A 27,395-nucleotide genomic window follows, 5' to 3' on the forward strand; every position below is an offset into this window, starting at 1 on the left:
TGTGGTTGAGGTAAACCCTAAAAATTGTGTTTGTCCGTGGCTACATCAACCTTTGATGTCAGAGTCCGAGGACAAATCCATCGCCATAATGCCTGATTGGGAAGAATAAGTACCCATCGGGATTCTTCTATGGAGTCATCGCAGCCTGGATTCGAAAGGCGCTTGGGAAAACCTGTTTGGTTAAGCCATTCCGAGATGGTAGAACTCACCAGCTTAGGGCACATGAGGTCGATATTGACCTGGTTTGCTTCGAGGTAAAACCTGACCGCAGGTGACAAAGAGTGAATACTCTCAAGCTGCAGCGGCAGATGTCATCCAAAATATATTCTATGCTTGCCATGAGTACGCCTTCATTCTGATTTAAATTTATCTTTTCATTCGGTTTTCTGTATTGATTTCTGGCCAAAGCTTTCACCACGACCAGCTGGCTGCTTGATGGTCTAATCTCAGCTTTTACCCGTTTTGTAATATTTCACAGCAGATTCAACGAGCTCAAAGGCTCATGTATCCACGCCTGGATTCAACAAAGTCTGCCTTGTTCCACCCCTCCCTCCTCAATCCCGTCCATTTCTACCCCTACATTGCAACATGCTAATCCAGCAGTAGAAATAAATGAATGCGCATGGGGTAGTCGCTATGACAAAGGAAACCGAAAAAGCATTTGGTATATGCGCAATGCTCCCCAAAACTCCTTTCGCACATCCACATGGCGGGCGGCCTTGGAACTCCTTGATCAACGCCTTGAGAAACCATCAAAAATATTCAGCCACCCACTCCTGAGGATATCATATGCGTGTATGTACATCTACTGCTCGTATAAAGGAAACGAAATTCCATACGAGATCATCAAATCATGTGCGAGAAAGCGGAAGTGACTGCCAATGGGTTACCAAGCAGCAAATCTAGGATACCCCTCGACGCCTGCGTCCTCGACTGGGTCCATCTGGTCTCTGTGCCAGGACCTCTCGGAGCTGGGGGTCGTCCTTGTCCTTGTCGACATGGTGAACCCTGACATGTCTTTGCAAGTTGTCTGGTCGTGGATATTTGTGCTCGCGATCCGGACAGAATGGGCACACATAGCCAGGCGATTCATGGACTAAGCCGTGCCTAATCATCTCGTTCTTTCGCTTGAACCCTTTGCCACCTTCAGCACGAGGACACCCTTTTACAGAACAATAATGCGGCCGTGCTGACGAATGGACATTCGCGTGCGAGTTGAGTAGATACTGTGTCTGAAACGGAGCGGCACTGCAACCAGCGAACTTGCAGATGAACTGCCCAATTTGTGAGTTTGTCACGTGGTCAATACTCATACGGTCCCTTGGGTCATTGCTGATAGGTGTCGGGTTCTGCTCAATACCCAGAGGTGATTGCGCATGATGACTGGCAGTACTACTGAAATCCGAAGGATGCCGTGGGGTATAGCCGCTACTATTCGAATAGGAACAGTAAGACTGGCTGTATGCAGACTGTGCAGGAGACGGCATGCTATGGGCAAAAGGGTGATTTGGTGACGTTGGTGATATAACCCCTGAAGCTATCGACATACGGGGAACTCCTGTTCCTGGTGGCGAGCGGGGATACAAAGGTAGTCGCCAACTGACATCCTTCTCTGTAGGGTGCTGTTCTGTAAGCAATCCAATTGAGGGTAACGAAGGTAGCGATGTATGGCCATTCGTCTCTGACTTGGGAGATATCATGATCGGAGGTAGTTCACCATGGCTATTCGTCGGTGGGATCGGCGACATGATATCGGGAGCTCTCAGACCACTTCCTGAAGGTAGCCGGGGTGAGTATAACTCCGGTCCGTTTGGTGTGTGAGGCGTCATTGGCATCGCTAATCCTGGTTTCGATGGTACATCCCAAGGTTGTAACGGTTGCAATTGTGTAGGTTGTGGTGGTGGCTGAGGAGGCGGCGGTTGCGCCTGTACTTGTTGCACCTCTGACCTTGTGCCTTCCGGTGATAACATATTGTCTCCTTGTAACCTCGCATCTTGCGCTTCCGTGACCCTGGGCACTGCCTCTGCACTAGACGGTTGTAGAGCGAGAAGAGCATCGTTGGCGAGTCCAGCTAGCGACTTGAGATCAACAGACCCGTTGGCCGGCCTCGGGCCAGGAGACATCTTCGGGCTGCCAATATAGCCTGACATGGAACTACCGTGGCTTTCGTCGTCTTCCTCGTCATATATGTCATCCTCTTCCTCCTCTATGAGCCCTCCGTCTAATGGCTCTTCCGCTGCCCTTAGAGCTAATTCGGGCTGCCTTCCTCCGTCAAGATAATGCACTAACACGCCATCTCCTTGACTAGGTTGCACCTTTTTCTTCTTGTTAGAAGCTTTGCGACCAGAACTGGGAGGTGAACTGACTTTGGAAAACGGTAAAGCCGGCGTCGGAGAAAGGGATGGTTCTAGCCTCGGACGGTACGCTTTCATCGGAGGGCTGTTTTGAAATATCGGACCATCGGGATCGAAGGGATCGCTTGCGAATGTGTCTTGAGCAGAATGGCCAGCCGTCGCAGTCATTGCTTCGTATGGTGTCGACACGATGGATGGCGCCTTTACTCACGTATCAAGTCGGGATGTTGCGCTATCTCGCCATGGAGTGCAGGTGATGTTTATCGAGGTTTGAATAAATCAATCTTCTTTCGTTCAAGATGCTGCTAAGCCGTAGGAACAAGTCGTTGGCCAGAGCAGCCACACAGCTTCGTGTATAAGTGAATCGCAAAATTGCGCGGAGCAGTGCGCCACTACGACGGCGCAAATGATGCCCCCCAGCTAATACGCACGCTACCTCAGATTATGAGTAGTGGATTGTATCGCAGGGCCCAAATGCGCAGGACGCGCAGCGACAATTGGGTTGGGTCGTTTCTAGGAGATGTTGTCCTACTATAAGCAAAGAGAGGGACGGACAGCGAGTTGGTTGCCCTCGCTGCAGGATAAAATGCGTGGGCGGCAGGAGCAAGGACAAGCAGGAGGAAGGCAACGAAACGTCAGATATTCGGAGGCAGATCCCCCAGGAAATCCCAAGTGAAAGGTGCGGTAAGGATTCAAGGTTGCTAGCCGTTGCACCTGGAGCTAATAGGATGGATTGCTCGTGACCTTAGGCCGGGCCCTCACCAAGGTTGGTAGGTAGAGATGCCGTCTCTCTCGATGGCCTTGTAAGTGGTCTGGCGTAGATTGTAGGTAAGGCGGGGATCCGCGGAGCCTCAGCGTGCTCCTCTTTTTGTGGATAGTCTGGGTTCAGGTTGGCAGGCTTGGATCGAGGGTATCCCAGTCGGGCCCAGGGAGGAAATGTTGCAGTGAAGAATAACAGGCTGGACAGGGGTTGCAAAGCGGGATAATTATGGGTGAGGTGATGGATGTGCTTGGAATGAAGGGGACGACGGAGTTCCAAGGTCAAACCGTGGGCGACGAATTTCCCAGTTGAGAGGCCACAGTGCAGGGTTGATAGAGTGCTTCTAAAGTGACTCTAGAGTGCCATGCGGCGATGCGGCTGTTGGAGTCGTGACCGTAAATGAAAATGCTTCCGTTGGTACGACTGTACTTGGTACAAGACACAGGCTTGCGTCTCCTTGTAGGGTTCAAGTTGATTCGACGGATTGGCGTTCCGATGGTGCTCTGGGCTTTTGGAAAGTGACTAAAGCAGTTGGGTTACCCACTCAAGCAGAAGTACAAGAGTCCAAGACACTTCGCTTTTATTGATGCAATGTTCCGTGACAGTGTTTCTCCTGTGCCAGCTAGCCAGGCAGATAGATGGCTGATTCGATTGTAATGCAGAGAGCGGCAAGACCGTCAGATGGCTTCGAGAAATTGTGTTAACACGGTAGGTGGAGAGGTATGCGGCTGATCTCAACAAGGTCCCCTACTAGTGGAGGCGGCTCTTCCTGGCTGGCAACGTGTTTATTCCCCCGTTGACACGAAATGCGATTACGTTCGCACCTTGGCTGTGCACGGGCAGAGGTCCAATAAATGATGAATGCTATCTGGAGCTCTCAGCTTGTCACATCCTTCAGGAGATTAGCATGGATGTTAGAGTTCGACTCTAATTCGTGGCCCGGATGGCTGTGTCTGTCGGCACCGCTTGTGCCTGATTTCTTCTGAGCTGGTCAGAGTCTCAGTTCCAAGAAAAGGCCTGGACGGTGATAAGAAGGGATGGGGACTGACAGATCGACAGCCAGCGAGTGCAGCGGCACGTCTGACAAGGGAACCGGATATTGGGCTGCTAAAGTTTCCCAGGCAGCCAGGACCAAGAGCAAGGACCGAACCTTTGGGGGTGCGTGTCAGATGCGCGAATGGGGTCCAGCGTTTTTGCGGGGGATGTTCCCAGCGCTTCCTCGCCTAAGTAGCGGGGAGCCGCAAGGACTCCAGTGGATCGATCAGCAGAGTAGGGTAGGTATGTAGGTATGTATTCTTGTACCGGTCAATCCGGCCAAACCAAACCACGCAAACTCAATGCGTGGTGCAACTCGTTCTGCTGACTGGCAATCTCACTGAGGATTGCAACTGTAGCGCACACAATGTTCTCACTACCAAATGTTGCACTATCCTTTCCCTACATAGGAAACTCTATTGCTGACTGACGAGTACGTTAATATAGCAGTACAACGATATAGAGAGAAGTGTGCACCAGATATCTGACTGGCCGAGGATAGGGCACCAACTCAGGAGTGGATAACAATATTGAGGTTGATACAAAGTCGCACCAACAAGTTTATCTCGAGCGGGCGTTGAAGATGTAAAGAGGAAGGTGCCCAACGTGAATTGCAGGTAGGAAGCGGAAGTGCGAGACATTTCCCTACCCTAAAACCTATCAAGCACCAAGCCTACCCAAGAGACTATTATCCTCCTTTCCTTTCAGCTGTACGGCTGCATGGAGCGACAAACACCCCATGGAAAAACAAACCTGAGCCTTTTGGTCCTTTTCGTCGTGTTCGTTGTCCCAGCCACTATGTGAATACGTATGTAGTGTTGACAGCCGCTCGTAGGGTGACCGCTTACTCTGCAGGGGCCGTTCAAGTCAGTGCTACGTATGAGCGCTTTTACGACACCGGGAACTGGCGATGAGCACTAACAACCAGAGGAACACATTGCTCAAAGTTCGTTTTCATCACATCCATAATGCGGCGCAATTATTGGGGGCTGTTATCGACAAGCCTCTCGAATCTTATTCCTGGGCCTCGAAATTCCAACTTCCCAGAATGGGACGTGCCGCGAAGATACAGAGCAGAGCATGTAGGTCAATAGCTACTAGCGTCTTGTCTCTTGTCTCTTATTCTGAAGGTAGTACTGTAGTTTGGCCGGCCAGCCATGCAGCGGCGGTCAATTATCGTCTTCTAACCTTAGACTACTGTACGTACATGCTGAGCCTGTAGGGTCTTTCCTACATTAGGCCTTCTCCCAGAAGATGCAATATGACCTAATGAAAGTTTGAGACGACGCAGTGAACCGTTGCCTATTTTAGAATCCAATGGCATCCACCCTGTTTATCTGTAGTGGACTTGTTTTCTCGCACAGGGTGACATCCAGTGTTTCGTTTTGAAAAATAGAGTTGATCGAATGCCAAGAGTAGTCTATTGCTGGGGATGCGCATCTCAGGGTTCAAGGAGTGGGTTCTATTCGACCAGGCCGTTTCAACTGCATTTCCGCTGCCATCGCGTTTTCCTCCGGCAGTTTAAGAGCCCCCTGGTGGGCTACTATGTATCTCTTGCTACAGATTGACAAGGTACTCCGCAACTTGCGCAACATCTCTTTCCGTTGTAAAGTACTATACCTTGTCTTTTGCCTCGTTGGTGCCTCGAATATGTATTGCTTAAGCCGCTTGCCAGGTCCATTGCATAGACCCTGATTCCCACATCAAATTGGCATGATACCTAAGACGGCCATCGTAACGCAAACCCCCTCTGATTGTCGCAGCCAGACAAGAAAATGGGCCCTGATGAATCTGTGAGGCAGCCCGAATGACCGAGGTGAACGTCCATATACACGTGCGTTGCATGTGGCTCCAGTCCGTCGATGCCCTTGGGAGATTGATTTTTGACAGCAGCCGCAAAGAAGGAAAAGAGGGGAAGACGAAAGAGAAGGATCCCTGGAAGGATTGGGCGAGCGACAGGGATAGTGAACATGCAATGCGGGAGATCTGTAGAATGTGACAAGCGGCTCAATTCCCTCCCACAACCACCACCCACCGATAACTCCACGATGAGGTGCTCTCTCTCCCCCTTCCGACCAATGAACCCCCCTTGGTGCCAACGGCTGGACACGGCGACGCTCACTGATTGATCTGTTCCATGGTAAGGCATACTGACACAGATTTGCCGGCCTAACCGCTGCTATGGGATAATTCCCAGTACAACCTGCCATGATCGGCTCTCGCTTCCTGGGAACTCACTCTTGCTCCACAGGCAACGTCCCAAACAATCTAGCATGCATAGTTTTCTAGGTTAGGTTACTTAATTCAACTCGCGTTTCTAATGGTCGTACAACAGAATCCCGGAAGCAACGATTGAAGAAACAGTCATTAAATTTTAGTGGCTTAGGAAACAATGATCGGCATATGAGCATTGAGCTTCGCCTCACTGCAAGTTCGGGGGCTATTCCTGGTGCTCCAATCATTTTGGGGTCGTGCGCGTCTGCATACTCAAGCGAATCCTGATCAACCTGCTCACACCGAGTGAACTTTGTGATATAACTGGTTCGGCACTGGTGAAACGAAGCTTGCCTTCTCGTGATATGAAACCGTCAGCACAGCTTGAGCCAGAAACGATCACGTCGGATCCAATTATTGAAATTTCAATGTCCCATCCCATTCTTGGACTCGACCTTGTCACGCTACTGTGGTAAGTGAGGCTATTGACATGCGGCTAGACTACATACCTTGGCACAATATGAGAGTGACTTGGACCGTTCGACCTTGCTTGTCAGAAGCCTCAAAAATGCATCGCGGAAGCCTAATATTGGAGGCTATTTTGAACAAAAAAGCGGTCTGGCAGCAAACAATTGTCTATTACTTTAGTTACAAACTCGAGCACAAACCCAGTAGTATAATGCCGCAGTCGTAATTTTCTTTTTACGAACTTTAAGTACTCAAGTCGAATCAGATAGCGTGGGGTGAAAACGATGTACTCACTTTTAAGTCGTGTCTCTGGAAGAGAGTGCAGAACAGTGACTTAGGACTTGCGGCTTGACAACGGCACAATCCTCCATGATCCAGCAGACAACCTAAGTCAAAGCCAGTGTAACCTGAAATAATCTCACGATGCATGCATCCATTTGTTCTTTTCAGGGCGCCTATATCACATAACGAAACATATACTCTTAGAAAGGCAAAAGGACTGACCTTTTAACTTCGAATATCACACCTGAGTTAGCATGAGCAAATGTGGTTCGATACCTTAAATTTTTTTTAATTCTTTTTTTACATTATTATGAAAATTCTAACCAAGAAACCCCCCATGATAATCTCAGCTCGTGTCTTGTTACTCGAGAGACAACTGAAGTACGCGTCGTAAGCTGTGCAACCCGTGATGATAGGCATTGGGACCCGACAGTCCCTTTGAATTTGCTTTACAGGCATTTTCAGCCGCTTCGACAACATATGTGGGTCTCTTGACCTGCAGGAATCGGAGCCTCTCGATGAGCCGCAGTGCCACAACACAATATCTAGCGGCGCACTGCATCATCGAGGCGTCGTTATTTATCACACAACGCAGTTTGAAAGATTTTTTTTTTCTTCTTTTCTTTCTTTTCTTCCTTTTACATCTTAGTCGGGGCCTTAGAACTAGTAGAAGATCGGGTAGACCAAGGTTGTCCGCCTTTCTCGGGAAGTATGTAGGAATCCAGGATACGTGCATTGACGATGTACTGCTCCCTGGACAACAGGTATTACCAGAAACAAAACACCACCGATCCAAGCATTAGAGTTTGAGCCGCTGCCACAACCTCGGTAACTTACATCAGGGGGCTCGGCCCGTGGGGGATGCACTGGATAAGGCGTCCGGCAGCCTCCCTTGTTGCCTCGTTGAAAAGCAACGAGCTCTGCAGCCGCTTCATTGTAGGTTTGGGGGCCGAAATAAGGCCCCTCCAGGCCAGCACTGCTTCCAGTATTGCTTGCGAATCGGCGTGTGGAGCACCGAATCAGGAGGCCGTGAGTCTCAAACTCGGATAATGCTCATGACGTTCCAGTCGAGGTGAGCCGACGACCTATGTGTGTGATACTGCCAAACTTCCTTCTGATCGAAGCGGCTGCTCGGCGGGTCTTAAACGAAACTGCCGAGGCACGCAGCGGCAGATAGAGTTCGTAAGCAAACAACAACTCCTTACGGTATGAGGAACCTCCTGAATATAAGTGGTTATAAAGTCTTGTCGGCATAGTATGGTGTATTCTAGTAGTCTTGTGGGTGTAATATTTTGAGAGGTATACTCATTACCTAGGTCTTATGAGCACTTTGGCAAGCGGCCTGCCAATTCTTAGACAGTCAGGCAGAGTTTCTTTATTACACAAAGTCAGGAGGGCTGAAGGGATTGGAATAGTGAGTTAGTTCAAAGGCAATATCACTTCTGTTTTGGTTATGCGTAGATGTGGAAACGAGTTCCTCTATATTTTCAAGAGGAGTGCAAGTGAAGTCATTCACATGCCCCACTCCCCATTCCCCGCACCACCGATATAGGCCCAAGTTGACAAAATCTGTTCCTCTATATGAATAAATAGTGAACATAACAATGTTCCTAATACTCAACACAACAATAACAAAATGGCACTCCCAGCTACCATGAATGCGGTAATATTTGACGGCCCTGGCAAGGTATCGTTGCAGCAGAGGCCAGTTCCGAGGAGTGAGTGATGTCCAATTGGTGCTGCCCATCATCTACATTTGCTAATTCCAGGGGCATATAGTCCAGGATGATCAGGATATTATTGTCAAGGTACACAGTACTGCTCTGTGCGGTTCGTAAGTCAAGCCGACCAGGGCAACTTCTTCTTTCAAAGCTGACCACGTGTGGTTTCGAACAGCGAGCTCCATGTCTTTCGTGGCCATCAACAGTCAGGAACTGGCTTCATCATGGGCCACGAATTCACTGGCAATGTAGTGGAAGTGGGCAAAGGCGTAAAGTCAGTCAAAGTCGGGGATAAAGTCCTTGCTCCGTTCACCACATCCTGGTATGTTTCATCCTTGGTTAAGCCAGCACTCACACGATTTCCGAACAATGTTCACTGGGCTGACTGCATGTGTGCAGTGGAGAATGTTTCTATTGCAAGAATGGTGCTACTTGTCGCTGCGTGAAGTCCCTACTATTTGGTTGCGAGAAATTGAATGGCGGCCAGGCAGATTTCGTCAGGGTCCCATATGCTGATGGTACTATCTTCAAGGCACCGTCAGAGATCAATGACAATGCATTGATTCTGATGGCTGATATCTTCCCAACCGGTTACTTTGGTGCCAGGAACGCTTTCAATGCTCTTGGAACTCAAAGCCCTTCTGATGCAACAATCGTAGTAGTTGGATGCGGTCCTGTGGGTCTTTGCGCCATCATTTCCGCATTAGAGTACAAGCCGAAGCACCTTTTTGCCATTGATGGTGTTGACAGTCGGCTCGAACTCGCAAAGAGCCTGGGAGCTGAGCCTCTAAACTTTGTCAAGGACAAGGAGGGAATGCTGGCTCGCATAAAGGAGGTGACAGACGGGCGAGGCGCTGATGCAGTTGTCGAGGTGGTCGGCCTGAGCCCAGCCTTAAGGACTGCATTTGACGTGCTCAGACCGTTTGGCTTTATCAGCAGTATCGGTGTCCACAACGCAGAGGTAAGTCCAAGTCTGCAGTTGCCAAACCCCATGCTAACTTTGGGTAGATCCCATGGGATGGCAATGAGGCATACGGAAAGAACGTGAGACTCCAAATGGGCAGGTGTCCCGTCCGCTCCGTTTTCCCCGATGCTCTCAAGGTCCTCGCAAAGAATCAAGACAAGTTCGGGTGAGTTTCTTTAATAAATTGTCTTTCTGGCTTTTTTTCCACTAACTTGAACAGATTTATGTTCGACAAGATCATGCCTCTCAGTGAGGCTGTTGAAGGATATGAGCTCTTTAACGACATGAAGGTTCAAAAAGTCATCTTCAAGCCTAGCTGAATCCAAGCAGCAAAATAGATAGCGTGTTGAGATATCGGATACAGACATGATGTAATGGGATTGAGCTCAGTTCTGCCTCGGCTTGACGATGCCATCGTGTACGAAGTAATACACGACCGTTGAGTCATCATGCTTCACTGCTAGCAAGAGCCGCTTAGATCGGTCCTCGGGCAGATTGTCCGGCCTATCCATAGAATCAAAGACGCCTGACAAAAATTCGAGAGTGATATGTTCGTTAAGACTTGTAGACAAAACCCATTCAACTTCTGGGGTTTGTGCGTTTGCAGCCATGGTGTTGTTCTTGATCATTTCAATTTGATCATCCGGATGAATGTAAATTCTGCGCGGCGGTAGGCCCGAGACCAAGGGCCGGGGATGAGGGATCTTGCTTTTAGTCGAGTGCGTATGGATTTTCAAAGAAGTCCAGTCCTGCTGGTTCTCAAGGTTCTCCCGGACCACTGCCACGAGGTCATTGATGTGAGTTTGACGCTCCATGATCAGTCAATGTCGGCTGTTATGTGCCCAGCACGAGTGTACGGTATTCAAAGGAACAGAGGTTTCTTGTGCGATATGAAATTTTTATATTTCGGTTGGGCCGTAGAATTGGCGTATGCACATTGGTATTGTGAAGAGATTTGTCTGTGGAGGCTCTTGCGGCTCACAATCGCAGGTTTTGATTTTAAGCTTCTTCATAGTGGAGCTGGGATCCCCAAGCCAAACAGTTGGGTCATTCTTTCTCTGGTCATTGTAATAGTTTGCATTTTTAGTAGTTCGTTGGAGATAGACTTGTCTGTCCCCCTCTAATTGATGCTCAAAACACGATTCATCCATATCCTAGGATATATGCAAAATTGAGAGTTGCAGCTTGCTATGGTGCATTTTCTGAAGTGCAACTGCCAAGACTGCGGTGGAGCTCGCAATATTCGCATAAGTCGTACTCGAATGCGAAAAATATAGCGTACGTACTCCAAGGGGCTTTGCTTACTACATCATGGTGATCAGTGGATGGCTTGGCAAGGACGGCATGAGTGGGTGTACTAAGAAGGATAGCACTCATCACCTGCACTCGAAGACCTTCACATTTGATACCAACAGCACGAGCGAATACACGACGAAGGGGGAAAGATATCTGCGACTGTGCATTGATTAATAGCATACCGATAAGGGAGAAGCAGGTCTTCAAAAACCGGTAGTGATAGAAGATTACATGAGTAGATTGGCTTCATAGGTACGTTAACTTAGCCGGGAGTTGGGAAGATTCAGGTGTGCCCAGACCCAAAAAACCTGCCATTGGGTTTTGAGATCCGTCCGGCACCCAATTCCAGATCTGCCCAGGGGTCTGACGTAGGCGATATTCAATCGTGATACAGTGATTCATCAACACGACCGCATCAAAGATCCAAGCTGCTCGCTGTAGACGCGTTTGCAACGACTAACACGGACAACCGATCGTCTGTCTGTCGAGAAACTTGGACATTGTCTGTATCAAGATCCGTCACATCTTGTTTCGCGAGTTGTCTACCCACTCGGCAGCGTACTAAACATTAGTGGCTTCCGGGGCAGCGCAAGTGCAAGCATAGCCCATCATTAGCGTCTTCGCAGCGAAAGCGAACCAGGAGCTTGCAAGAGGTGCCACTGCCAAGTCTAAGTAAGTTGGCGTGGCTCATTTACTACAGTAGAGCAAACACCCCGGGACAGAGTGTAATCTCCAGGAATCACATCCTTTTCTTATTGATATTTCCAGCTGGACTTTTTTTCCCTTGACGATTTCTCGTCCCGCTGTATCGCACCATTTTCCTTCTTCCTGTCGACACAAGTCTGTCGGCTTCTTCAAATACCCGTTCTGCTATTTCGCCCTTGATTGCTCTAAAATGCCCGAGGAGTTGAGTCCAATGCTGGGCGATAACTCGACCACCGAATCCGACGTCGTCAAAGACAACCAGGCAGACCCCAACAAGCATCGAGCACAAGAGAGCATAGGAGCCACTCTGGCCGGCAGTGTTGCTGGCACTGTCGCCAGAGGTCAAGAATATGGAAACGGATATCATTTTCCACCCAAGTACTCATGGGGAGAAACGATCAAGCAGGGTCTGATTGACTTTTGGGCCTTCTACAATACTGGCTTTGGCTTCTTCCTCACGATATACTCTCTAAACATCGTCGCATGGGGTGGCATGCTTTTCTTGCTACTATGTAATGCCTCATCTGTCATGTGTCAAGGCGACTGCAACGCGATAGATTCGCCGAGACGAGTTTGGATCGAGGTCGACTCTCAAATTCTCAATGCGCTCTTCTGTGTAACAGGATTTGGCCTGGCCCCTTGGCGCTTCCGCGACCTATGGCTGCTTCTCAAGTTCCGTGTCAAGAAGGATATTAAGGGTCTGCGCGAAGTGGCTGGTGTCCACCGTGGATGGTTCAGATTACCCGGCTCCGAGGACCTCCCAGTACATCTGGGACCCAAGAACATTGAAGAAACGGACATTGCCTGGCCCGAAGCCAGCGTGCCGTTCCCGCTTGAGACCATACCCGACGCACCTCCAACTGGTATCAGAGCGCCGGCGACGAAACTATGGAAGCTGGATCTCATTATCTGGCTTAACGTGGCAAACACCCTGCTGCAGGTCTGTCTGTCCACCTTCATGTGGGCGCTCAACCGATATGATCGCCCTAGCTGGTCGACAGGTCTGTTCGTCTGTCTTGCATGTATTGCCGCCGCTGTTGCTGGTATCTACATGGGCATCGAAGGCAAGCATGTAAAATCCATTGAGGGTGTACCCCTGACGAAGAGGGATAGAGAGAGGTTAGCCAAGGATGCAGAGTTAGGCATTCCGCACTGGAACAACCTCAAAGACAAGGATCCCGAGGAGAAGGAAAACAAGAAGAAAGCCAAGAAGATTGCGTCGCACGAAGACAAGACGGCATAGGAGTCGTGTCTAAGCATTGGGTGGTGCCCCACGTGGGATTGAGGGGGTGTTTGAACATTGGGCGTTTGGAATAGCAGGCGAAATTACTTCACGATATTGATACCAGACTTGACCTGAATAATCTGTGGTGTGGTCTATTATATATATGTATACGTATAGCATGGGTGGTGGTTCATAAAAATTAGCACGAATCACGAAATACCACACAACGAAACCGCAAAATACGTAGGCTCCCAAGTACACCCTCTCAATGCTGTTCAAACTTGACCAGGTGCCTTCTTGTCTTGTGGCATCCGTCATCTAGTCTACCCTACAGCCCTTGAATGCACAGTTGCCAGTTCCCGCGAGACCGGGGACACCAGATCTTAACCAACCAGACAACATGAAAGCTCAGTCAAGGTAACATATATATACCACCACATACTTACTTATTGATTATCTGGGGGTTGGGCCAAGTACCGTGTATGACTAAATCGACATTGGCTTTCTATCCTCGATAATGCTCTCCTTTGCTTTGACTCACCAGCGAAGCACTGTGGCGCTACTTGCTGGTAGGCATACCACATGCACCTACCCCAGACTTACTAACCTACCCGACTAATAATAAAGTGCCCGGCCCACCAGACACCAAGTGCCTAAATCGGGATGCTCCAGGGCTTATCGGCGGGTCACCTGCCACACACACACACACATGCTACAGTAGCTCGAGGTGCTACGGATCCCGTACCTAGCTCTGGCTGAGGTTACGGAGTAGAGGTGACATACTAACCTAAGCCTATCTATTACGTGTTTGGTTTGGTCGGCTGATTGCGTCCGTCAACTCCAGGACGTCGGGGACCGGGATACCTTCAACGCGTGAAGACACATCCATCCACCTCTTCTTTTCCACTCCATACAACATCAGCCAGTCGTTCCCGGGTATATCGGCTCTTTCGCCCATCCATCTGATAGCTTTCCTATCTTCGAATTCCTTGGCGTCGGGAAGCTTGTAGACGGGCTGGAGATATTCGACATCACGAACCTGGCGGAACAGCACTGACGACTGTTCAGGAAACCGCCTCGCCAGTGCCGGCCTGAACTCTTACAACCGCGTCCGTTCAGAGTCCGAGCTACTACATCAGCTCGCATCCACCTTCACGATGGCGTCGAAAGCGATCATTCCATTTCTGGTCGCCATGATGCTGCTCACCGGTGTTTGCAATACTCTTCTAACCAAATACCAGGTGTGCTCTCATCCTCAAAGCCCCCATGCTCCTCTTCCCGTTGGGGAATTACGACTTACAGTATCTTGACAGGACATGCAATGCGTCCGCGACTGCGACACCAAGCACCCGAAACACTTCGAACAGCCCGTACTCCAGACCGCCCAGATGTTTGTCGGGGAATCCGGCTGCTGGCTAGTCGTAGGACTCGTGTCACTCTACCGCAAGTACTTCAACAAGCAGACGCCCGGCGAGAACGGATATCGGCCTGTCAACACCCACGACGGTGCCGATGAGGAGGAGGCCGGCGATCCCGCGCATGATCATGCGAAGAGTGATGACTACGGTGTCCTCTCTGGATTCGGCATCCTTCTGTTGGCTCTCCCAGCCATTTCCGACATCTGCGGCACGACGCTTATGAACATCGGTCTCCTCATGGTCGCTGCTAGTATCTACCAGATGACGCGTGGCGCATTAGTCCTCTTTGTTGGTCTTTTCAGCGTCACATTCTTGCATCGCAGACTACATGCTTTCCAGTGGGTCAGTCTTGTCGGTGCCGTCCTAGGTGTTGCCGTCGTCGGACTTGCAGGCGCTATCCAGCCGGATCACAGGGTCACACCAGCAATGGTCGGCGAGTGGTCTGCCACAGAAAACCCTGCCTTGCCTGACGCTGCTAGGGCAATCATTGGCGTTCTACTCATTGCTGGCGCCCAAATCTTCACTGCCACTCAGTTCGTGCTCGAGGAGTGGATCCTGGAGCGCTCGGGTATTGAGCCTATGCAGGTTGTTGGTTGGGAAGGATTGTTTGGTCTTGCGGTAACTCTGTTTGGAATGCTGGTCCTACATTTCGCCATTGGAAGGACTGACGCGGGACGCTACGGCATCTTCGACATGGTTGAGGGCTTCCGCCAGATGACAGAATACAAGGCTGTGCTTCTGTCTAGTTTCCTGATCATGATCAGCATTGGGTACGTCTGCCACTCCTCCCATCAGGTCAGTCTGTCCCATACTAACACATTTATGCAGGGGCTTCAACTTCTTTGGACTTTCGGTAACCCGCACTGTTTCCGCCACATCCCGGTCTACCATCGACACCTGCCGTACACTCTTCATCTGGATTGTTTCGCTCGGTCTTGGCTGGGAGTCCTTCAAGTGGCTGCAGGTTCCTGGCTTCGCTCTTCTCGTTTACTTCACTTTCCTCTTCAACGGTATCGTCAAGCCGCCATTCAAGTTCCTAGAGGTTAGCGACGACCAGCTTGAAGAGTTGTTACCCGAAGAGCCTATCGAGCACAACTAGGATCATTGCGCCTCTATGGAGTTCGTGGCATTTGGTGGTTTACTTGTCTTGATTTTACTCTCATTGGGCATTATCTTATCTGCATCTTTGTCATCTTCATGACGCACAAACATGTGACTCCGGTCCGTTGAGTCTTCTTGCTATAAAAGAGCAGCGGCGCATTAGTTGATGGTACTTGTGCATGGAATTGGCGTTTTTAGAATTAAGGTAACTTGTTGATACAGTCTCACCTACCGATTATGTATACAAACTGGAAGTTTATTCAGACTTTCTCATTCCCCGGCCTCGCCTTCTCAAGAGTATAGGTTGGCTATTTCGGATGACAGGTTTCTCTACACCTTTCTAAAGACATCGCTTTCATTCAAAAAGAAAAATTTCATGGTATGAAAGGAATGACAGCATATCTATCATCTTAGAATCGAGCTGTATTATACTTACCACGGAATAGAAAATATACGAGTTTTGAAGGTGGTATAATGCATATGTCATGGCCATAAGAACTAATATAGGATGTGATACGTTTTGCTTGCTGCCATATTGGTGAAAAAGTATTAACGATTTGAGACATTGACCTTGCGAGTTGAATATACCACACCAGAGAGTCTAGTCGTCAATACTTTCCCATCCGCCAACACTAACGCTGCCCTCGCTCAGCACTTCTACCTTCAACCCGCCGGCTCCTGCACCGCTCAGGCCGCCGCCACCTCCGATCTGCTCAACGACAATCCACAGCCCACGCCGCGTGATATTCGGATCGAGGTCAAACTCCGGCGTGCGCAGCCCGGCGGCGCCGAGCTCCTTGAAGTCCCCGTCCCCCGTGGTGGCTATAATCTCCTTGTACGGGGCGCGGCCGGTCTCGAGGCGCAGGCGCACCGTGTTGGACTTTGGCGTCGAGACCCCGGAGTACGTGTGCCGCACCCCGGGCGTGATGACGACGCTGGCCCTGGTGAGGCGGGGCGCGCTGATGGGGGCGCGCTGCTTCGTGTCGTCGGGCCCGCGGAAGACGAGCGGCGCCAGCGCGGTCCGCAGCTTGCCCGCGGCGTCGCTCAGCACCGGCGCGATGACCACGGGCTGCATGCTGCCGACGCGCAGGGAGAAGTCCGCGAGCTGGCCCGGCTCGAAGGTGCTGCAGACGACCGTGTACGTGCCCGCGTCGACGCTGGCCATGTACGCCAGCGCGCACCCGCGGCGATAGTCGCCGGATGAGCCGACTATGTCCCGGACCGTGAGCGCCGTGACGCGCTGGCCCTTGGCCCAGACCAGATCGATGTGCACGGGCAGGTCCTCGTATGCGGTGGATAGCAGTATCGACAGCGGTCCCGGTTTAGGGACGGTGATGGCGAATTGCGGATTGCTGAGATAGCCTGGACTCGCCGCGTTCCCGCCTGCGGTGCGGCGGGTCCAGGAGCTCTGGGTCTCGGTGTAGTGTGCCATGGGGTCGAGTGCCTGTGCAATCTGCAGCGCGCTCCTCGAAAAAAAGGACAACGTGAAGCTGTAATTTGGCAGAGGCAGCCCATGCTGCGCTACAGCTATCGTGTACTTCACCCCCTTCTTCACTTCCAAAGGGGCAAGCGTCTGGGGCGAATCGACGAAAGGACCGCGGTATAGGGACTTGTCGCCAAGTGGCACACGTTTTCCTTGAGCATGATCAAATATGTAGAGAGACATAAACCCCAAGCGATTGGACACATCTGCCAGGTTTGATGCTGTGGTGCGGGATTTGGCGATTGACAGCTCGTCATCTTGGAAGTGCCGTGAAAGCAGAATCCAGACGTTACCCGAAGCTTCCGTGCTCATCGAGTATTGGGGATTATGAGCAAAGGAGTCGGCCATGCTCGGAATTGGTAGCTGCCAAACGAAGTGATGGTCTTGGCGCTCAGTAAAAAGTGCCGGATTCCAGTTCAAGTATAGCGACTCAAAGTTCTGAACCACGTCGTCGAAGTCAATCCAGAATGACCCAGGTTTGAGCTTGGTAGGATGATCTTCAGCCTGTCGAGATGATGAACCTGCCCCTTTCCAGACAAGGCCGTCACACCAAGGGTTCTTAACAAGAAAGCGGCGAACCCCTGATGCTTCTGACATATCGAGCACTGCGTAGTCATGTTCACCCGCCAAACCTAATGATTCTTCTTCTACTTCAGATAAACGACCAGTCCCCAGGGTGATAACGACGTCTCCAAAGTCGTAGGCTTTTTTGACTCTTGACCATGTCTGATTGAAGTCGATGTCGTCGCTCTGGAGAAAGAGCTGCTGTGGTACCCATCCCGTGAGAACCCACAGATCAGTTCCTGAATTGCTCCCAGGAAAATCGTAACCTCCCCGCACCTTCAAGTAGGCTTTCTCCATGAGTGCAGGCCATAGGAGCCGTGGGTTCAATCGATCCACCACATATAGAGTTCGGGTGTTTGCCGAAGATGGAAGTCGGTCGTCGATGATGACTTTTCTGAAGCAGCCATTGAAGTACATCCGGAAGACATATTTGCCACTCGTGGATACTTTTGGCTGTCCGTTCTCCGAGTCGATAGGAAACATCAGAGCTGGAAGTATCGACGAAGGGCCCGGGCGCAGATACTTGATGCTCGCGCAAAGACTCGCAACCACGGAGCAATCTGTCGTTATGTCCTGCACAAGATCATAATCCTCCACCGCCGGCATTAAACCCTGTTGCACCCAGTCATCACCAGTGTCAGCTTCGCGAAAGGTTTCAAGCTCGAACGGCCTTTTCCAGCCGGCAAAAACTTCGGTTTGTCTTTCTGAGAGTGGGAAGTCTGCCTTATCTAGAAATAGGCTCCCTGTGAATTCGTCCGGATCGGGATCTGACTCCCAGGGAGGAAATATGTTGCCATGCAACTTGGAGCCACGAAGTAAGATATTCTTTTCACTCGTGGGAAGCTGCCGCACCGATCGGGGCAGCTTTAGGCGTTTCTCGACTTTGCTCACGCTATCTCCAGCCTTAACAACTTTTTTCAAGCGCTCCGCTTGGGAGATCAAGTCAGTAATCTTCTGTTTCAACCGAGCAACTTCTGATGGTTCCTTCGTGGCACTGGCTATCTTCATGTACAACTCGGCAGCAGCAATTGCGTGATCTAGAGCTTGTTGGCCAGCGGAGTGCGAGATCCGAGCCTCATGTTCCTGCGTTCGCATTAGTCAGTTGGTTTTGGTCGGTGGTCCGAAGACTGACTCGAGCTTTGGCTTCCATTGTAGCAGTAATGCTTCCTCGCCTTGCGGAAACCACACAATGCTTCTGTCAAGCTCGCTATCACCTAGATGACTTTGAAATGTTGATGTTCGACGTTAAATCAGCCCAATGATCGCCTTGTAAGCAATATCATACAACTCAGCGGATCACCAAATATCTTGGCTCTGGTGCATTGCTACCCATCGTACAGCTCACTAGTTCCTCGCTCTGGGTCTAAGCCACGCTGGAAACTAGCGATGCTGTATGTGCTCGATTCGAGCTCAAGTCAACTAAAAATGGAAAATGCAACGCATGAAACAGCGTGGCTCGCGGTCTAGTAGTGCTTCCTGAGAGAAATTCAGAATCTAGATCCTAATCGTGCCTATGTAGACCTTCGAAGTAAGGTGATTCTGCTCACAGCGTCACAGATGGAAGCGGAGCGCGATATACACAGAGATGGATGGCACGACAGCTTCATCTGGAAGGGGCTGACAAGACTCGCCCGAGATGAAGAGACCCCGAAATTTTACCGATTAGCTTCATGAGCGGTTCCAACTGAGGAACCGTGTCACTACTGCTCATTTTGAGGGTGCTGAAGCCACAAAGACTCTTCTAAAAGGTTTCATGTCAGAAAAGCGATTGGTGATTTGAGTGCCAAGAGAAACGGTTCAATGTATTTAGTGCGCTTGACTTTGCCATGTGTTTGGAGGTCTAACGTCATAATAGGCGGACGGTGTTTTCCAATAAGAGAAATCCGTACAGTGCTAGTGCCTATGGCTTTTGTGTTGTACCACAACTACATAAAGCCAATGTCGATGGGATAGCAGGAATCTCATACTGATGGCCAAGCTTCCTGGCGGGCCTCAAGTCGCCATTCATTGCAGGTATGATTATGGGAGGCACTATCAACAGTGGACCATATTGACATTCCAATGAATGCAACCGGCAGTTCGGATCCCCAATCTTAAGCTTACCGAGAGGTTCGGAGCTAAGGGATAACGTGATAAGATAGTGAAATGGCCGAGGTACTTTTCTGGCATGACGACCTTCACGGGTGCTGGACCGGCCCCAATATCATTGCTCAGAACCGCTCCGCGGTCGAAAAACACTTTTCGGTCCCCTGAAGACTACATCAATCCCCACCATACCCTGCGGTTCCTGGTAGTGTAAGCGAATTGCTGAAAGGTATTCCGTGCAAGCGCTCCACAGCCTGAAGGAGCCGCTCCAACTCCAGAGTCCTGGCCAAGTTATCTCATACCGAGGTCGCAGTGCTGCCATAAGCCAACTGTGCGTTCATTGTTGGGTCCTCTGTGCTGTCGCATAGCACACTTATTGTGCTATCAACCCGAATGTAAGGGAATTCTCTCGAGAAGCGACGATAACCCTCCTTAACATGGCTGTGCAATCCAAGTCTGCCCCGCTACCTTCATGGGGTTTGGCTCTTGCTGGATCTACTGGCGCTGTCATCGCAAACACATTAGTTTACCCTCTGGATATGTAAGACACACAAAACCCCTTCTCATGACATAGTTCTTGCGGGATACATGGACTTATGGTATACCGTTGTACAGAGTAAAGACCCGACTTCAAGTGCAGGTGAAACATAAAGAAGGCGTCATCGAACACTCCGAGCCGCATTACACGTCAACCTGGGACGCATTCACCAAGATCGTGGCTGAGGACGGCCTCCCGGGGCTGTACGCTGGTATACATGGGTCACTACTGGGCGTAGCATCGACAAACTTTGCGTATTTCTACTGGTACTCAACAGTGCGGACGCTGTATTTCAAGTCGCAGAAAATTTCCACGCCACCTTCTACTTTGGTAGAACTGTCACTTGGTGCTATAGCTGGAGCGCTGGCGCAGGCATGCACGATCCCGGTTGCGGTGATAACGACGCGACAACAAACACAAAGCAAGCATGAGAGGAAAGGCTTCTTGGAGACAGGACGTGAGGTTATTGCTAGCGAAGATGGGTGGCCCGGACTCTGGAGAGGCTTGAAGGCAAGCTTGGTGCTTGTGGTGAACCCTTCGATTACATATGGTGCATATGAAAGGTTGAAGACGCGCATGTACCCAGGAAAGGCGCGATTGACCGCGGGAGAGGCCTTCTGTGAGTATTATTGTGGTGCGTGGCCTCTGTTCTGGTTGCTGACCACATATTCCAGTGCTTGGTGCCATGTCAAAGGCATTGGCGACAATCGTAACTCAACCATTGATTGTGGCTAAAGTCGGATTACAGTCGAAACCTCCGCCAATTAGGCAAGGAAAGCCTTTCAAGGGATTCGTGGAGGTGATGCAGTTCATTATCAAACATGAGGGAGCTCTCAGTCTCTTCAAGGGCATTGGCCCACAAATCCTCAAAGGTCTCCTGGTACAAGGCATACTTATGATGTCGAAGGAACGGTAAGCCAACACTCCAAACGTCTACGGTTTTGTCAACTGTTTAAGCATACGGATACTAATAGCTTTTCTCCAGCATGGAACTGCTGTTCATCCTGCTCTTCCGTTACTTGAGACAAGCTCGGGCAAAGCAGCTGGTCGCAGCTGCGGAACTGGCGGCGAAAGCGAAAGCTGCAGTGCCACTCACAGTTAAATAGTAGTGGGAGGGGGAGGAGAAATCTGGAATATAAGTGATACTGTAGATTTGGATACCATACAGCAAATATCTAAGAATTATATGACTCTTGCATTGTGCTGATAGGGTAACTTGCAATTGAACCAGAGGAGTATGACTGCATGTACCTCATCTTCTGAGAGGTTTTTGTATTTACGGTGCAAGAATAATGCAGATGATGAACTGATCCCACTTGAACAGCTGTCGCCAATGCCTATCGGTCCGCAAATGGCGATGGCCGGCTTGTACAGTGCTGACAGTGGCAGCCGTGGCTGGTATCCACCCAGCTTGGCTGGGCTGCTCCTTCCCTTAGGGCCCGGTTGGTCAAATCACGCCCACCAAAATTATCGCTTGTCAACCGAGACACAGCAAAAATCACGAAACCCACGTTCTTGTTCGTTCTTTTGCATCATCACCCCAGACAACCACACAAAAATCTGTCGCGATGGCCAGTATGTTTCGAGCGCAACTACCATGAAACGAAGGGAAACAATGTCTAATTATGTATAACAGAGTCAAAGAACTCGTCTCAGCACAACCAGAGCAAGAAGGCTCACCGTAACGGGTACGTCGACGCACCTGGAAAAGGACACATACGAACACCGATTCTATTCCGCACCACGCCCTACACGAACTCTTGAGATGATGCTGGGAGAGGAATGGCGCTGACTGGAGGTTTATACAGTATCAAGAAGCCTAAGACTTCCCGTTACCCGTCTTTGAAGGGAACCGACCCCAAGTTCCGCAGAAACCACAGACATGCTCTGCACGGAACCATGAAGGCTCTGGTACGGTTTTCTCGAGATCCCGAATCTACTGGCGATACGAAGATAAATACTGACATCCTCACAGAAGGAGAAGGCCGAGGGCAAGGGCGAAACCGCATAGATTATGCTTCGACTTCCCGGGGCAGGGTCATGAGGTACGGCGTGCATCGATGGCGAGTTCAGGAACTTTTCGGACATGATTCTGGGGGAATTATGACTTGCATTTGGCTTTTACATACGGAACGGTCTTCACTGGAGAAGATGAATCCATCGGCCGACGCGCCACGATGACAACTCAACCCGACCCCGACTTGAACTCTCTCGCGATCCGTGATGCTCATGGAATGCTCCTCTGACCAGGAGGACAATGGTGAACACTGCAAACGCATGTCCTGCGTATAACTGGACCGGCATTAGTGTGTACAGCTACGAGCTTCTTCCCGTGCTCTTCTGCTGAAGGATTTTTTCTTCGTGCCGAGATTGACCCCGTCCTTTCATTACCAAACGCTACTGCTCAAACTCACGACGCAAAAGTGTATGAAGAAAGGACTACATACTGATTCCCTGAGACATCCGTTTACTATGCAGTCTCGTTGTGAAGTTCGAGACGTGTTGATCTGAGTCGCAACCACGCTTGGTACAATCCCGTGAATGTACGACCATAGTTCAGCCCGTTTGGAATGCAAAGAGACCGTCTTGATTTACACACCATTTTGGGCTCAAAAGTCACTCTCTACCCGTAACGGGATGGGACAGGTTCCCGTATAATTATGCTGGTCAAATCGTCTTGCCAGTGAGAAGAGACTGGGTGCCTCTGACGCTACAAATAGTTTGATGAATAGTATAATCTTGATTACTACTTCAAATCACTCAAAATCCTGTTACTGGTGTGCCCATGCAAAGTGCATTTTATAAGCAACAACCCGCTACATATCGCCTTGCCTGGATGCATTCAGTGATAGGCGCTGTTATGCTTTGGGATTGACACGGAACACTGAGACATGGAATTCTTTTGTCTATTCTGCAGCTCGAGACTTACTTGCTTTCCCATGTGGCATATGTGGTGACTCTCTGCCCCGTCTGTCTGACAACTCTTTCCCGATGGACGTTAAGCATTAGAGGTTCCTTCACCGAACAACCTTTTCTGGGCCTTTATAAGTGATATGAGACCACTTCTGCCATTAGCAACCAAGGTCGATCTTCGGTGATAACTAAGCTCGGTTTGACTACGAGTCTCTATGTTCCCTATCTCGTACATCGTACCTGACCCTAGTCAAACGAACTCAAATGGCCCCCCTATTCGGCAAATGTAATATCTATGCGATGATGGATTCGTAATCCTTGGACCCATGATCCCACTGAAGAATGGATCCACAAGCACAAGAGGAAATCGGACAGACCATTCGTACACAGCATTCTTTCGAAAAGCAACATATCCATCCCAACTAGATTCTGTTGCTTCCATGAGGAGGCTTTGCGGTTGTGACCTGACGTTGACCTATCTGGACGAGCAAGTCCCACAACTAGACTTTAAGCGATCCGGAGTACTATATTTTGGTAGTAATGGAGCTGGGTCTTCAACCCCTGAAAGTGCCCATCGGCTCGATAGAGCTTCGTATTTATCTTGTCCCAATGGCTCCAAGACTCACAAGCGTAGCATGAAGGGCACAACAGTTGTCTTCTACGCAACGTCCAGAGCAGACTTTCCTACATATATGCGATAGAGAAGTGATTGAGATGCGAGCATTGCAAAATTACACACACAACCGTCAGATCAGCCTGACTCCTTATCCCTGGAAGGCAGCTGACAGGCTAGCTGAGTTGAGAGACCATCGTGTGGGAAAAACTCTAGAATGGGTCCAAAATAGTTAGCCCAGTACTTTTCCAGCGAGCCAAGAACTCAACTAGAGACTCTGGCTGCTCCCGACTGGCTGAACAGCCCCCCCATCATCCCTCCAATTATCCCCCACCATCAGCTCTAAACCGGCCTACATGCGAGTGTAGTGCGCTGTTTGTGAGGTATGACGGGCTGAAAGACGTTCGCCAGGATCTCAGCATTATTAACTTGGTACGTGGTGTGATCTTTGTCGGAGCATCCTTTGTTGTGTTTTATTTATTTATTTATTTTTTAGTAAAGCGTTCACGTAGGTAGACAATAATACTGCATTCAAGCCGAATCCGAGCACACGTCTTGTCTAGGCTAGGTGTACACCACTTAATTAATACTTTTGTGTACTGGTAAATCAAGAACTGAGATTGTACTGTTTGTGTCCTTTTGAAGTCTCGAAACAGCATGCGATAGCTAGCGACAGCCCCCGAAAGTCCCCTGTCGTAGCCTCCCTCACGGGCCACCGATCTACCCCCGTTCCGGATTCGCAGGGGTCTCGCGCCGTTTCAAGTGCCCTGTCCGTCGAGGAGCAGCCTGACCAAGAGTTCTGGTTCTGATCTCGACGCAGGCTGGCACAAAACTTCCAAACAGACCACTTTTCATTCTTTCCAGTTGCTTTCATCAGCTCCTCAAAGCAACCCTAGTGCACATCTCTTATACAGCTGTGCAACGTGCGAGGTATCTCTGTGTCAGAATTGCTTGCTACAGGGTGTTCCCAAGGCCATCTTTGCGCTGCTGCTGCTTCTGCTGCTGCTGCCGCCAACATCGAGTTAAACCCTCGGGTCGCCATGAATCGAAACAGCACTCCCGAAGGGAGCGCTATCTCCTCCCTTCGACCACCTCAGTCGAGGACATCCGTGGGAGCTGGCCAGGCGCTTCGGGCCTCTGCCGACGTGGCTGCTCTGACTGGTAACTCCCCCGCCAGCCGAATTCGTCCTTCTTCAGATTTCTACGGCTCTGGACAGGGCCAGGGCCAGAGCGGTGCCGACTCAGACCCTCAAGACAAGATGACGCAGCAATGGATCGCTGATATTGACCAATACGAGACTACTCTGGAGGAGATGGCGGCGGCTACTCTGGACCAGGACTTCAAGGATGAACTTAGTGCTATTGAACAATGGTTCCGGGTTCTCTCTGAAGCCGAGCGAACCGCCGCCCTCTATGCTTTGCTACAACAGACGACTCAGGTCCAGATCCGTTTCTTTATTCAAGTCCTGCAGCAGATGGGTAAGAACCATCCGATGTCAGGTGTCCTGTCGCCAGCCAACTTCGACAAGGGTAAGTCATACTGCAAGGCCGGAAGCTACGTCGTGCTGGGTTAATTACTGATCCTTTTCTATCCTGCAGACCCCATGTCGAACCGCCTGAGCGATGCCATGAATAAGCTGAATGTGAACTCGTCCAGAAACTCGATGCCCCAAGCCGGCAACAAGAGATTCTCCGGGCTCGAGCCTTCCACTATCAACGCCATGTTCCCCGATGCCGCCGCTGCCATCGCAACGGAGAAGGCCAAATTCACCCAACAGACAGGCCAGCAGCCACCATCGAACCGCAACAGCACCGTCGTCGACGTTAGGAACTCGCTCGCACCCACTATCGCCGAAGAGTCGAATGCGCAGCACCCTGCCTCCCCCTGGGGAGACAACTCTCGACCAAAATCTTCCTCTGGCCAACCGCCAATGGGCCAGTTCGTACAACCGCCACCCTCTGCTGGTCTAAGATCTCCTCGTCCCCAGATTGGATCGAACCAGAACATCCAGAGCCAGACCATCAACGCCCCAGACAAGTCTGGTTCCGACTTGCCTCTGCTGTCCCCTTACGCCGCGAGTGGAAACTGGGCATCTATGGTGAACACTCCCATGGTCCCCAACTTCAACACTGGCGCTCCCAACCAGGCCGATATGGTTGCGAACGCCACTGCCATGAAGCTTGCTGCTCTTTCCACTGTTAACAACCGATTCGCCCTTGACGATGTGCGCAAGTACCGCCGAGCTCGCTCTAACGATGCCCCTGGCGCTGCCCAGAACCCGCTCTCGCCTGCTCCACCCGGTATGCACGGCACTAACATTGTCATGGTCAATGAGCATGGACAAGTCCTCAACCGTGATCAGCTACTTGCTATGCAAAACCAGCAGGCCATGGGTGGCTTTGGCTCGCGATCGAGACCTAGTTCCCCTGGTATCGCCATGCAGGGTGGATTCCCGTCCATGGGCAATTTCGCATCTCCACAAAACAACGGTTTCCTGAGCGCTTACGATGGGTCGAACCCGCTCATGAGCAATGGTTTGAGCATGGCTCAGCTCGGTTTAGGACCAGACACCTACTTGTCAGACTCTGACATGAGACGTGGAAGATCGCCGCGTGGACGTCGTGGCAGCTCTAAGCCACCGGAAGACCCGACTGACCCCAGCCTTCTTCAGGACATCCCTGCTTGGCTTCGATCTCTGCGTCTGCACAAGTACACGGATAATCTGAAGGATATGCAGTGGACAGACTTGGTGGAGCTTGATGATAAAGCACTCGAGGACCGCGGTGTCAACGCGCTAGGCGCACGTCGAAAGATGCTAAAGGTCTTCGAACAGGTCAGAGGTAAGCCTACAACAACTGGAGTGTCGTTCACCTGCAGCATAGCTGACAAATTTACAGAGGCCAAGGCTGAAGGCAAGCTGGCTTAGCCGATGACCACCTAATACTAGCGAGTCGAGCATTTTCGGAGCGTCTATTTGCCAGGCAGGAACGTGGCATGTTTACTGAGAATTTAATGCCAGGGCCCATCGTCCTGCAGAGCAGTGTCATCACGGTGCCTACCATATAAGTGACTCGGGAAGTCTTTCGTCTGGGTGATCTAGCTGGGAAATAGCGTTGAGGATGGGGTATTTGGATATTGCCTGGAAAATTCAGTTTTGCAATTTTGAGCACAGGTCCAAGTCTGGAAAAGTCCAAGTCTGGAAAAACGGGGGCATATCGGAGAATATCTGTATCGTATAGTGTACGCGAAGGAGCCGATATCGATATTGAGAAGCATTGAAACATGCAGAGTCGTTACCACTTTATAATACACTGCGAACAGCACCGTCAAGAATTTGAGCACAATAAAATACGGTGATGGCCCGAAGAGGATTTGAGGTTGTGAGCATATCGAGATGATGAATACAGCCTCTTCGCTGGCCTGACTTTATAACAGGCAAACACCTAGAAATATCATTGTATTGTTCAAAGTCGTTTCCGCATGGAGTGGACTGTCCTTGACCAATGTATTGACTCCAGGCGCAAAAACAACTGACGGCTGCTGCCAGGTGGAGCCAGCTCATTTTAAGATGCATTTCAGCGAGAAGGTTTCACCTGAAGACTGGACGCTGGGATCTGCATCTAATTTCAATACGCATTTCCAGACGACGCAAACA

At 50.4% G+C, this 27,395-nt stretch overlaps 10 protein-coding genes across 10 annotated transcripts; 6 read left to right on the plus strand and 4 right to left on the minus strand.

Moving 5' to 3' along the window:
- Positions 1-902: 902 nt before the first annotated feature.
- Positions 903-2,522, minus strand: BKA67DRAFT_687437 (uncharacterized protein; the record flags this gene model as incomplete). Its single annotated transcript, XM_046109051.1, has 1 exon — positions 903-2,522. The coding sequence occupies one exon, from the start codon at positions 2,520-2,522 to the stop codon at positions 903-905; it is 1,620 nt and encodes a 539-aa protein (XP_045965266.1).
- Positions 2,523-4,419: 1,897 nt separating this feature from the next.
- BKA67DRAFT_531207 (uncharacterized protein) lies at positions 4,420-5,116 on the minus strand (the record flags this gene model as incomplete). The annotated part of the gene is made up of 4 exons (XM_046099350.1): positions 4,420-4,551; positions 4,581-4,799; positions 4,903-4,998; positions 5,072-5,116. 4 exons carry the CDS (start codon positions 5,114-5,116, stop codon positions 4,420-4,422), a joined length of 492 nt encoding a protein of 163 aa, XP_045965267.1.
- Positions 5,117-8,749: 3,633 nt separating this feature from the next.
- Positions 8,750-10,118, plus strand: BKA67DRAFT_654273 (alcohol dehydrogenase GroES-like domain-containing protein; the record flags this gene model as incomplete). The annotated part of the gene is made up of 6 exons (XM_046106532.1): positions 8,750-8,831; positions 8,893-8,947; positions 9,010-9,156; positions 9,234-9,795; positions 9,843-9,964; positions 10,019-10,118. 6 exons carry the CDS (start codon positions 8,750-8,752, stop codon positions 10,116-10,118), a joined length of 1,068 nt encoding a protein of 355 aa, XP_045965268.1.
- Positions 10,034-10,913, minus strand: BKA67DRAFT_76367 (tRNA-splicing endonuclease subunit Sen15). The gene has a single exon (XM_046109419.1). The coding sequence runs from the start codon at positions 10,611-10,613 to the stop codon at positions 10,185-10,187; it is 429 nt and encodes a 142-aa protein (XP_045965269.1). The 5' UTR covers positions 10,614-10,913; the 3' UTR covers positions 10,034-10,184.
- An 846-nt stretch (positions 10,914-11,759) lies between these two features.
- BKA67DRAFT_76125 (uncharacterized protein) lies at positions 11,760-13,292 on the plus strand. Its single transcript, XM_046109418.1, has one exon. It carries the CDS (start codon positions 11,990-11,992, stop codon positions 13,040-13,042), a length of 1,053 nt encoding a protein of 350 aa, XP_045965270.1. The 5' UTR covers positions 11,760-11,989; the 3' UTR covers positions 13,043-13,292.
- Positions 13,293-13,721: 429 nt separating this feature from the next.
- Positions 13,722-16,024, plus strand: BKA67DRAFT_550288 (uncharacterized protein). The gene is made up of 3 exons (XM_046101646.1): positions 13,722-14,265; positions 14,338-15,212; positions 15,271-16,024. Exons 1-3 carry the CDS (start codon positions 14,182-14,184, stop codon positions 15,539-15,541), a joined length of 1,230 nt encoding a protein of 409 aa, XP_045965271.1. The 5' UTR covers positions 13,722-14,181; the 3' UTR covers positions 15,542-16,024.
- Positions 16,025-16,144: 120 nt separating this feature from the next.
- Positions 16,145-18,685, minus strand: BKA67DRAFT_511244 (uncharacterized protein; the record flags this gene model as incomplete). The annotated part of the gene is made up of 2 exons (XM_046097391.1): positions 16,145-18,433; positions 18,482-18,685. 2 exons carry the CDS (start codon positions 18,683-18,685, stop codon positions 16,145-16,147), a joined length of 2,493 nt encoding a protein of 830 aa, XP_045965272.1.
- A 1,427-nt stretch (positions 18,686-20,112) lies between these two features.
- On the plus strand, positions 20,113-21,319 carry BKA67DRAFT_531213 (mitochondrial carrier domain-containing protein; the record flags this gene model as incomplete). Its single annotated transcript, XM_046099351.1, has 4 exons — positions 20,113-20,216; positions 20,291-20,832; positions 20,888-21,125; positions 21,199-21,319. The coding sequence occupies 4 exons, from the start codon at positions 20,113-20,115 to the stop codon at positions 21,317-21,319; spliced, it is 1,005 nt and encodes a 334-aa protein (XP_045965273.1).
- A 462-nt stretch (positions 21,320-21,781) lies between these two features.
- BKA67DRAFT_654279 (ribosomal L29e protein family-domain-containing protein) lies at positions 21,782-22,224 on the plus strand (the record flags this gene model as incomplete). The annotated part of the gene is made up of 4 exons (XM_046106533.1): positions 21,782-21,788; positions 21,850-21,901; positions 22,022-22,124; positions 22,189-22,224. 4 exons carry the CDS (start codon positions 21,782-21,784, stop codon positions 22,222-22,224), a joined length of 198 nt encoding a protein of 65 aa, XP_045965274.1.
- A 2,555-nt stretch (positions 22,225-24,779) lies between these two features.
- On the plus strand, positions 24,780-26,666 carry BKA67DRAFT_509542 (uncharacterized protein; the record flags this gene model as incomplete). The annotated part of the gene is made up of 2 exons (XM_046097244.1): positions 24,780-25,269; positions 25,339-26,666. The coding sequence occupies 2 exons, from the start codon at positions 24,780-24,782 to the stop codon at positions 26,664-26,666; spliced, it is 1,818 nt and encodes a 605-aa protein (XP_045965275.1).
- Between the last annotated feature and the right edge of the window lie 729 nt (positions 26,667-27,395).

The sequence above is a fragment of the Truncatella angustata genome (assembly GCF_020726525.1).
Source record: "Truncatella angustata strain MPI-SDFR-AT-0073 chromosome Unknown BKA67scaffold_1, whole genome shotgun sequence".
Classification (NCBI taxonomy): Eukaryota; Fungi; Ascomycota; class Sordariomycetes; order Amphisphaeriales; family Sporocadaceae; genus Truncatella; species Truncatella angustata.

Excerpts from the sequence above, each read along its gene's own strand:
- BKA67DRAFT_76367 (XM_046109419.1), bottom strand. The coding sequence starts at position 10,613 with ATGGAGCGTCAAACTCACATCAATGACCTCGTGGCAGTGGTCCGGGAG.
- BKA67DRAFT_76125 (XM_046109418.1), top strand. The coding sequence starts at position 11,990 with ATGCCCGAGGAGTTGAGTCCAATGCTGGGCGATAACTCGACCACCGAA.
- BKA67DRAFT_550288 (XM_046101646.1), top strand. The coding sequence starts at position 14,182 with ATGGCGTCGAAAGCGATCATTCCATTTCTGGTCGCCATGATGCTGCTC. Across the intron at positions 14,266-14,337 it reads CTCTTCTAACCAAATACCAG|GACATGCAATGCGTCCGCGA; the intron begins GTGTGCTCTCAT and ends GTATCTTGACAG. Across the intron at positions 15,213-15,270 it reads CTGATCATGATCAGCATTGG|GGGCTTCAACTTCTTTGGAC; the intron begins GTACGTCTGCCA and ends ACATTTATGCAG.